Source organism: Cryptomeria japonica, chromosome 9 (assembly GCF_030272615.1).
Source record: "Cryptomeria japonica chromosome 9, Sugi_1.0, whole genome shotgun sequence".
In the NCBI taxonomy this organism is placed as follows: Eukaryota; Viridiplantae; Streptophyta; class Pinopsida; order Cupressales; family Cupressaceae; genus Cryptomeria; species Cryptomeria japonica.
In genome coordinates, this window is record NC_081413.1 from 673,060,763 (window position 1) to 673,072,244 (window position 11,482).

At 39.6% G+C, this 11,482-nt stretch overlaps 1 protein-coding gene across 9 annotated transcripts in view; it reads right to left on the minus strand.

Annotated features, from left to right (window-relative positions):
- Nucleotides 1-10,481, minus strand: part of LOC131054862 (tRNA (guanine(37)-N1)-methyltransferase 1) — a 116,118-nt gene extending 105,637 nt beyond the window's left edge. For 5 of the 9 annotated variants that reach the window (XM_057989488.2, XM_057989489.2, XM_057989494.2 and 2 more), the window contains exon 1: nt 9,978-10,479. In XM_057989488.2, coding sequence (XP_057845471.1) covers nt 9,978-10,176 — 199 coding nt within the window. In that variant the 5' untranslated portion in view covers nt 10,177-10,479. Of the gene's footprint in view, nt 1-9,977 lie in introns of all 9 variants that reach the window. The other 4 variants (XM_057989497.2, XM_057989487.2, XM_057989495.2 and 1 more) reach the window with 4 other exon arrangements.
- Nucleotides 10,482-11,482: the final 1,001 nt, after the last annotated feature.

The following is an 11,482-nucleotide window of genomic DNA, read 5'->3' on the forward strand; positions in this document are numbered from 1 at the left end:
CAAAGCAGTAGATATTGAAGGCGACTCCCTAAATGTCATCCAGGCAGTCATCTCAAACTCGGCACCCAGTTGTAAATCACAAATGTGGTTAAAAGGGAGCTCCTAAATAATATGGACTTTTTTGTTAATCCTATGGGGATCCAATTAATACTAAGAGGGTGAATCAAATATTAATACCAACTTCAAACTTTAAACCCAAATCAAACTTACAACAAATCTAACTTCATTTACCACATATGCCAATTCATTAAATAGTACCGATAATCACTGATAAATCTCTGATAAACTGCTACAACCAGTGTATTCAGAAATAATGGATAAACTAAGATAATCAATAACATCACATGAAAATCATTCACACATGAACACTATATTTTTTACGTGGAAACCCAACTAGGGAAAAACCACGCTGGGAGTTAGTACCCACAAAGATTTGTACTCTTTTGAAGTACGCCCTGTTAGGAGTGTTGGATTTTGCCAAGATCAAGGGGTCAATGAAATGTACAAAATAGAGACACAATATAGGACAAGAATAAACTGTATTCTCATCAATAGAAAATGATTCAATAGTTGTTCAATAGTTGTTACATACAATGTAGAAGAGCCTGCTTATATAGGCAAGGCTAGGGATATGTATGAGCACACAAACATGACATGTGGCTCAATAAGAAACAAGGGTAGGTAGGAAATAGGTGTGGGTAGGTAGGAGAAATAATATAATATTCCACATGAGGTGGATCACCCACCGAAGGTGGAATTATCACTCCACTATAAGTGGATATGATAGTGTAATAACAAGATCAACACCATAAAAGGTGGAATTTCTCCTACACACACTATCCCAATGTGGCACAAACACCCAAGTGTCTCATATCCAAACTACTATGAAATGCATTATCCTAAGTAAACTTAAGTAAGTGTAATAATATCCATGATGAATAATTATTTACACCAACACCCCCCCTTAAGTGCAACTTAGGGGAATGCACTTAAGTCTACAATGCAACTAAGCAATGCAAGATGGGTCCCGGCTATGAGGCCATGTTAGGTACCCATGTACAAATGCAAATGCATGCAAACCAATGCAATGAAATCTCTCACAAAGTGGGGAAAGAGAGAAAAACCCAATGGGAAAAAACCCTCCCCCATAGAAAGAACTCTCATAGAAGAATGTGAGGAACAAAACCCCATGTGAGGAAAAAGTCCCCCCCATATGAGAGAAGAAGAGAAGTCAAACTGTGATCCTCCCTCAATGAAGAATCTGCACCAATGATAGAAGCTCGATGTATGAAGAAACTGCTCCACGAACGTCGAACAACATTCCTCCCCTTAGGAAGAAACAAAACCAAAGGTGTATCCATGAAGTCTCCCCAATCATGAAGGGAAGATGTATGAAGAAAACTCATGATGAAAGGAATCTCTGAAAACTGCTCAAGTGTCCCCATGTCGATGCTGAAAGATACCCCCTCCAAAGGTGGTAAACTGTGCCACACTGCTGAAAAAGGCACTCCAAGATCTAGTGGAGATGGATGTAGAACATGTTCCAAAGATTCATATGTCTCCTCAAAACATAAAGAGACCTCCTCCAACTGCTGTACATAAGTATCCACAATCATGTCAACCTCGAAAGAATGATCATGTAGAGAATGAACAAGAGGGTCAGAGTGTACCCTCGCAACAATCGAAGACGGATCATCTTCATCAAAGAGAAGATGTATGTCATCGATGATGTCTCCCAAATCTGCAATGTAGGATTCCACAAATAAACCTGCAATGTCTATCAAGTAATCATCCCATTAATCTGAAGCTGGAAGACAATGAATATCCTGCTGCACTGAATCACATGAAGGCAAAACTGTCGCACTATCTGCATCATCAGGTACAATAGGTGATGTGATATCAATATGCAGAGATGAAATACAAGACTCAAGAATGGGGTCACATGTGAGAATCCCCATGTTCAAGTGTCCAAAGTTCTCCTCAAAATCTGAACCATCACAAGAAGTGTGATCATCAAATGTAGAATCATCAAATGTGAAATCATCATCATCAACAAAATCTGAAAAGGAGTATAACCGAGATGCATGATCAACCACCCCAGTCGCAATGATAGCTCTAGTCTCCATGTCTCTAATAAAAACTGAGTTAGGTGTGAACTCCACAACTCTCTTAGTTGCGCCATGTGTGATTTGATAGATAGAAAGGAGATTGTTTGTCAAGTGGGGTACACACAACACATCATTGAAGGAGTTATCCCCAATGTCAATAGATCCTTTCCCAATCACATCCATGTATGTATGATTGCCCATCAAAATCTGAGGCATGGTGCAAGGCTCAAATGTAGAGAACATAGACTGCGAAGATGCCATATGATGAGAAGCCCCTGAATCTAGAAGCCATCTCTCTAAATCATGACTGATAGTAGCACATAGAGCTTTTCCTTTTCTTGTTCCAAAAGAGTGAGTCTTTCCACTTGTAGAAGCCATGAATGCTTGCCCTTTTCCTTTTGAATGTGAGGAAGTTGAAGTTGATGAATCATCCTTCTTGTAGACTTTAGGCAAGTCAATGTTATGCTTTTTGATGATATGTGTGAGCTCATCAATCTTCTTAGAATAGCAACGATGCTCCTCATGACCAATCTTTTTACAATAAGCACAAGTAGGTCTCTCTCTCTTTGGTGAATTATCTCTCTTGGAAGAGGATGAATCTCCTTGTTGTGGAGAAGATGGTGCTTTGTCCTTAGGCTTTGATTGCCATTTCTTCTTGTTTGAGTTGTCTTTGCCTTGATTTCCTTTGTTCCCTTGATTTGCCACTAATGCTTGAGACTTAGAAGCCCTAAGAATGCCCATGCTTATCAACTTAGTTTGTTCCATCATCAACATTTCATTGAAAGCATCAAATGTAGGCATTGTGTAGCTTGAACCCATTGTCATCCTATGGGTTTGGAAACTAGAAACAAATGCTACATATTCTTGTGGAAGCTTGCCTATCAAGTTGAATATCAATTGAGTATCCTTCTTATCAATGCCACAATCTTTGAGTTGTGCCCTCAACTCATTTGCCTTAGTGACATAATCTTGTATAGTATCAAAGTTCTTGGGATCTAACATGGTGAGATCACTATCAATTTGATATCCCCTAATCTCATCAACTTGACCATACAAGTCTTGAAACTTTTGCCAAGCATCCTTGATTAGAGTACATTTCTCAATATGAAAAATGAGATCCTTTGATACATACTTTCTTAAGGTACCAATTGCCATGATATTTTTAGTGAGCCAATCTAAGTGACCAACTGGATCAGCCTTAGGATCAGCTGGAGCAACAATAGTTCCATCAATGTAATGAGTGAGTCCTTTTTCCATAAGTTTACTCCATGCATCAGTTTTCCAAGTAGCATAGTTATGTGGAGTTAAGAGAGGAAACTTAGAAGAACCCATAGCAGCAAAAAGAAAGGAACACAAGAGCACAAAAGCACAAGAGACACCCCCCCAAATTCACTCAATCAAAGTACCCCCCCTAAAGTGATGATTTTGGCACTTTATACTTAGTGCGATTACAATGATCCACTTGCAAAACAAGGCAAAGTGGACTTATGATGCAAATTTTACAACTTCTCAAAGGAGATACAAGAGACTTCTATCAATAGTGCAATGAATCTAACTGAGATTCAAACAAATATACAAGTACCAAGAGAGCCAAAAATGGCCAAGATCTGAAAGTACAATTTCTACTTACAATGGCATCAATCTGATAGCATCATGTGAAAGTAGAGGAAAAAATACACACTTTCAAAAAAAACGGCACCTAAAAAGGAGGTCGTATGACCCCAAACGAAGCCTCTGAAGTTGCAAAAACTGGGATTACTCAGGTATAGTCACCAAAAACTGCATTTTCTGAAAAATCCGTGCATCAAAATCAAAAAATTTCTTCACCACTGTGGAGAGCACGAAATTCTAGCCCATTTCAAAAAAAATTGCACCCAAAAAGGAGCAAAAATGAGCATGTTATGGGCATTTGAAGTTGAACTGCAAAATCAAAAATGCAAATGGGAGGGGGTCCAAAAAATTTTAAACCCTGCTGATGTGGCGCTGACGTCAGCAATTTACGGGGTTAAATTTGACGGTCGTCTGACCGTCGCAAAAACTTCGCCCCTGCTGACTGGGCATCCGTACTGTACGGACGGGATGACTGTGCAGGATGACTGTGCGTACGGAAAGCTGACTAGGCGAGCTGATTTGGCAGATGATGTGGCGATCCGTACGAATGATGCGTGGCAGGTTTGTACCTGCGGGCCAGTGGCCGCCTACCACGTGGCGGGCGCAGGTCCTCCGGTATGGTGACTGGTGTCCGCATGGAAGGATCGCCGGAACCGAGGGCCGGCGGCGGAGGAGAGTCGTCCTGCGCCGGGAGGACAGGAGCTGGGAGGTGGCGTAGTCTGGGGAAGAGGCGCTCGAGCTGCGGCAACGGTAGCAGGCGGGCGGAGCCGAGAGCGGAAGGCACGAAGAAGTCTGCAGACGGCGGGTACAACGCGCAGGCGACGGCGGTCCGACAGGTACGGGCTACGACAGACCTGTGACCTGCCAAAAAAGTACGGCTGCGGGGTACAGGGGTCTGCGGACCCCCAAAACAAATTGATTTTTTTTGTTTTTTTTTTTGCTTTCGGAATTTTTAAAATTTTTTTAATTTTTGACAAAAATATTTCAGAAAAATAATTTTTTTTTTCTGAAAAAATAATAATAAATTTCGAAAATCCGTACGATATAGCAAAATTGGGGAAAAAAATTTTCTCACCAAAATAGACCGACTTTATAACCAAAATTCATGGAAACGGCCTTTTGGACGCAATGGCGAGGTCGGATCTGGTCTAGGATGCCTCCAAAAGATGCTGCTCCTCAGATCTGCCTCTTGATGTCGCAATAATGCCTCTTCAAGACGAATCAATGAAGCCCCAATGGCTCTAATACCATGTTGGATTTTGCCAAGATCAAGGGGTCAATGAAATGTACAAAATAGAGACACAATATAGGACAAGAATAAACTGTATTCTTATCAATAGAAAATGATTCAATAGTTGTTCAATAGTTGTTACATACAATGTAGAAGAGCCTGCTTATATAGGCAAGGCTAGGGATATGTATGAGCACACAAACATGACATGTGGCTCAATAAGAAACAAGGGTAGGTAGGAAATAGGTGTGGGTAGGTAGGAGAAATAATATAATATTCCACATGAGATGGATCACCCACCGAAGGTGGAATTATCACTCCACTATAAGTGGATATGATAGTGTAATAACAAGATCAACACCATAAAAGGTGGAATTTCTCCTACACACACTATCCCAATGTGGCACAAACACCCAAGTGTCTCATATCCAAACCACTATGAAATGCATTATCCTAAGTAAACTTAAGTAAGTGTAATAATATCCATGATGAATAATTATTTACACCAACAAGGAGCTTACAATACGTCCTGTTAGGAGCAGACCCTGTTAGGAGTCACCCGGTTAAGGGATTTGGATGTGCAGCCCGGTTAGGAGCTTAATGACCTGTTAGGATCAACCTCGTGAGAGGATTTATAACTCTTTTTGAGAGCTACCCTGTTTGGAGAATTTACAAGATTAAGGCATGTTAGGACCTACCCGGTTAAGGGATTTAATCTGTTGTAATTGTTAGAGAACAACAGTGAAAAAGTGATCTGTTACTTGCACTTCTCAGCTTGCTAAATCAGATCCAATTATACTTCACTATCTGCAACTCTCAAGCACATCTCACTCTTCTCCGGTACGGCTTCACACTCTTCTCTAAGATCACTGACACAATAAACATCAACTAAGCCAACATAAATAATGCTTTCCACTAGGTCGGACACTAAACCCTAAATTACATCATAGATCATCACAGATCTTTACAACTCATTACAGATCATCATATGGATCATTACAATCAATATCGAATCAATATCAGTCGTTGATTGATCATAAGTCATCACGACAAATCGATCTAGTACAAAGTCAAACCCTTAGCTCACTCCACTAAGCACTTTGCACATTCCCAAAAAATTTGTTCTCCAAACATGCCAAAACATCTTTCAAACATTTCATGTGGTTTGTGCCACGTTATCATCAACACGTGAACTTGATGTCTATCACCACCATACCAAAAACCATTACCGGTTTGGTGATTTCATCACCAGTTCTAAAACCCTACTAAAACCCTAGCAAAACTTCATTAGGAATTAGAAACATGCCTTCTGATAGTCATCACAAGATGCAGTTCCGGTCAGATACTCATTACCATGATAAAAGCTTACATTCCAAACCGCAAATCACCAATCATCCGCTTCAAGTAAAACATCTCTACATATACCGGTTAAAGTCCTATTTCACAGTCTTCTCTATATTGCCGGTAAACCCTATCTCCGGTAGACTAAATCACTTAGATGACAAACCAAACATCAAATAACATCAGTTAACATCATTTAACATCAGTTGCCATCAATGATAACACAAATAACTGATCAAGTCATCTAATCACAAAATCTCAATCTCTTCATCACAAATAATCTTCTATCCTCTATCGATGCAGTCATCAGTCTTTAACTACATCACCTCATCTACATCAGTTATGCCAGACATGCCAACATTTTCAATCCAACACATTTACCGAGAAGCAAATGAGGAGGCAATCTTTATCTCAAATCATGCGATAGATCAAACAGTCCCAAAGATAATCTCCAATTCCAAGGCAAGTTGGACGGGAGTGTCCATTCCAAAAATATCTTCACATGTTGCCGTCGAAACACAAAGCTGTCAAGGAAATGACTCTACATGCTAATACAGCCGGATAAGGATCTAGGTATATGTGGCTTGTAGAAGGGTCGGAACTCTTAGACAATCAAATTGGCAATATTCTCTTAGATTATTTTTGACCACGTGACCCCCAAAGCATAAAGATATAAGGATGATAAACTCACTTCTCAAAATATGCAAAGCAATGGGTTCCCATTATATTTTGGTTCACAATTGCGACTACAAATGCAACTATGGCTCTGTGAAAGAATAGCTGAAAGAGATCTTTGTCTTGGAGGGCAATATCGAAGAAGATGTTATAAAGAAGATCAACTTCTATTGGGCGAACACTCTCATAACGCTGCCCTGTTGGAACGTTGTATATATAACATTGCACGGACAACGGGCAACCATGGTGATCCAAAGCAGGTGATTAGGAGATTGGTGGTGTCAGGACTCAGGGACAGAGCACTTGCAGCATTGGAGAATCTGAATCCGACAGCCCAGACTGGTTTGGCTGCGGATGCATTCACTGTGGAGGAAGTGCTAGAGAATGGATGCAAATATGACACTATCAAGGTGATGCGTGATGGTATTGGTAAAAACAATATGGAAACTTATGATAGTGTAATGTCTGTAAATGAGAGCCTGCTAGGAGATTGGTGGTGTCGGGGCTCGGGGACAGAGCACTTGCAGCATTGAAGAATCTGAATCCGACAGCCCAGACTGGCTTGGCTGCAGATGCATTCACTGTGGAGGAAGTGCTAGAGAATGGATGCAAATATGACACTATCAAGGTGATGCGTGATGGTATTGGTAAAAACAATATGGAAACTTATGATAGTGTAATGTCTGTAAACGAGAGCCTGATCTCGTCTGCACAAATCGAGAGATCTCAGGAGGTCATAGAGGCTATAAGGACCTTATTGTTCTCTCTTTGTGTTTGATATGTAATCATTTCTTCTCTGCAATATAATGGTAGCTACCCCTTGGTAGCAGTTTGTTGTAAAAAAAAAAAAATATGCATCATATTAATAATAATTAAAATATAAATTATATGTTATAAAATCAAATTTTCAAATTCAAATCCAGGTGCTAAGGATTGGACCCATGCACCCTACAAGGGAAATCATATTTATGAGCATTTGGGGTAGGAATTTAAACATCTTGACATGAATTTCTGACAAGTGCAATTCAATTTTAAGGACTGGTACCTGCAAGGGCAAAACCCTAGCGGTAAACCAAGGTTAGGGCAAAAACCCTAGCCTACAAATCATCAATTCCACCGGTTATGTTAATTCCCTGATCAAATCTATTTTCCTCTACACGTATTCGAGGAGTTTACCACTAGTTTTCAACACATTCTGGGTACGTGAACAGATAAATCCATTCCTCAAACTGCAGGCCATCCAATCACCAACCTGGAAGTAATCAGCAGCAGCAAATCACAGAAGTACAGGTGTATTTCAAGATTTTCAGGCCACCATTAAGGCAGGAGCTAGTCAATTAGGGCATCCAGCAGATCAAGGAGCAGGTCTTCCACTCAACATTCAGCAATTTGTCCTTCTCCAGGCAGCCACACTCTTAGATCTGCTTTCATCACACCTTCCAGAAAGCAACCTTTTCTACCCAGCGCAGCAACATTCCACATCATTCAGATGTGGACTAAGGAAGAGGAAAGACCTGACACTCAGACCTTACATTGAAAGGACGCAGATCACACTCAAGTTACCACATTATCAAGATAAACACTCAGATTGTACACAGGGCTATCCAATCTATAAGCGATTGTTGCCATTCTACCAGACTTGAGTCATATTTACAATCCATAGATGAGCATACAGACATTTACACCAGTTAAATGAAATCAATGCTGCCAAATCATTCAAATCTCAGACGTCATTATGTATCAGAGATTTCTATTACAAAATTAAGGTTACAGTTGTGTTGATATTGCAATTTCTATCCCTTACTGTTTGGATCAGAGTTGTAGTTCATTAACGATAATTTTCTGTTTAATCTTTATTCAAGTGTCCTCCTATTCTGTGGAGAAATTTGGGTTAAAAAAATTGCTGCAATCAGGGAACTGTACTCTCATCACAGCCTGGGGCCATTATAATACAGCCACATTTCATGATAGATTCACACAGCCTTGTAAATTTCCATGGCCACAGAGTGGGCTTTGATGAGCAAATTCAAAATTTAAGATCAAGATCAGCCTCCGCAGCACTCGTCTGCTGAGACAGAGACTTCACAGTCCTCAAATGCACACAAAAGATGGTAACGTTTTCAAAACCTTTCACAATGGCATGGAACAGAATGTCTCTTAGGTTCTCAGAGGGTTTGGAGCATGGCACCTATTACATCTTTATGTAAACGGCAATGGCAGGCCCCAACATCCTGTACTGACAATAAGTATTGATCATGGTATTTAAGTGCACTTGGCTACCGATGGAGGCCTCTCCCATGAGCTGCTCCACCTTCTTGCGCTGTTGTTCGGAAGACTTTGTCTCAATCATGATTTGGTATGTTTGGTAGTATGTGTCTGCCGGCTCTCTGCTGGATAGTCCAGTGAGATATGTTACAGGCAAGCTCAGAGTCTTCCAATTGTTTGAGGACATAAGTTCCTTCCTGGGGTCTGATATTGGTTAGTTAGGTGGTTGTGTGTAGGTTCTCTCCTGGCAGTACAGCAAAATATGTCATGGGAAGGGTCAGGGTATTTCTATGTTAAAGGAGACAGGCTCCTTCCTAGGATTTGAATTTTAGTATGTTTGGCGGTGGTGGTTGTAGGTTCTCTAATTTGCAGTCCAGTGAATTATGTAATAGGCAAGGGCAGAGTCTTTCTTTGTTTTAGGAATATGGACCCCTTCCTAGCGTTTAAAACTGGGCTGTAGGGATTTGATCCAGCTCTTAAATTGTGTTCCAATGGGTGTGAACTGCCTAGGGGTTATGGGTACTGGGTCATTCTGATTGTTATTGGATCACTCACCCAGTTGGCATTTGCGGTTGCAGAAGATGTTAATGATGCTATTGTACTATTGGTGGTTTGAGTTCCACTGAATTTTCTCCATTTGAATGATATGAACAGCTTTGAAGGGAGTATAATAATGGCCTTTTTAATTCAAGCTTAGTAGATCTCTCTAAAAAGAATGGTTGAGTAATAAAGATTCAGAATCTTACTGGAATTTGAAGAGCTTATGCTGTCGTTGCTGCTTGTAACCTGATTTATATAACCTTTTACCTCCATCTTGATTGTGTTTACTTTCTTTTCCTGCTGCTTCCCTCTGATTCTGGTAAATAATCGCAACCTGTGTTTGATAATTTTAACTGTCTTCGTGCTTAAAAGCCATTTCCCACTAGGCGAGAGCAAATTACACATAGGCTAACATTCTAGTCCTGTAGCAGCTATAGTTTGAAATAGATTGGTGGATTTACGAAAACAGCATCTGGTTTGAAGGCTTTGATTCCATGATGACAAATTTCATGGCTTAGAGCTCGACTGAGTACATCCTCATTCTCCCGCTCACATGCTCATTTCAGCTCTATTGAACATTTATTTATGAATCCTCGCCCGCGTCTTCTTTTGCCCAAAGCACCGTCACAAATTCTGCTTGTCCCATTGAGTCGAGGGCGAGAAGTTGCTCTGCCTCCTGCTTTTGGGGTTTTTTTTTTTTTAAGTCCCGCGGTTCGAATGTATGAATTATTTTTGTTCGACTGTTTTGGTTTTACGGGTAACGGAATTTTTTGGCGGCACCAGACAAATAATCCGGCAGATTGTAATTTAAACTTTAACGGCTAACCCAATATCGGTGTGCATATATTAGCATTTACGTCGTTAGAAGGTGTGTTGACACGGAGACAACATATTCTTTTTGGGAAACAAAATTGCATTTAATTTTATTGACTAGGATAACAATTTTTAAGTGAGTATTTATTCAATGAAGTATAATTTGGATATAAGATTCAAGAGACACAAAGCATCAAGTTTCTACCAACAAGTGTAAAGACCATGAGATATTTAAATTTAGTTCATCGGTAGTGAGGTTAGATTTGTTTTTTAAATTGTTTTTAAGATTGAGGAAACAATGTGCACGTGAACAATATAAGTAAGTTAAATATATATTTGTTAATATGCTTCATTAAAAGTAAATTTTGATAAAATAAATTATAGTAAACATGTAAACCAGAACATATTTGGTTAAATATATGTTGAACAAAAAATGGATATAGAGGAAACATATAAAGTAGAACAATTTTGCGATTATAGTATTGTAGGTTCATTATAAGTTTGCTTCAAAATTGTCATTGTTCAAAATATAATCATCTAAGTGCTTTTATCATTGTCAATTGTGAATAGAAAATAGTCAAACGCCAAACAAATAGCAAATGAGTATCACAGTACCCATGGCCAATATTATAAAATGGGAAGTCTTTTTCACAAGGACGAGAAGTGCGATAAGTATAATCATTTGAAGTATGACTATCGGCAATCCCATTTGGATCATTTGCTCATACTCACTGGGCATGTCAACACTTTTTTTGCAATGTAATTTGGTCATCTTGATGTGTTGATCTGGTCCAAAACATATGTTGCAAAATGTCATCAATTTAAGAATGCAATTGAAAATACTTCACTTAATAGGAACTTAGTAATTGTCAGGCATTGTATTGTCTGACTTATTGGC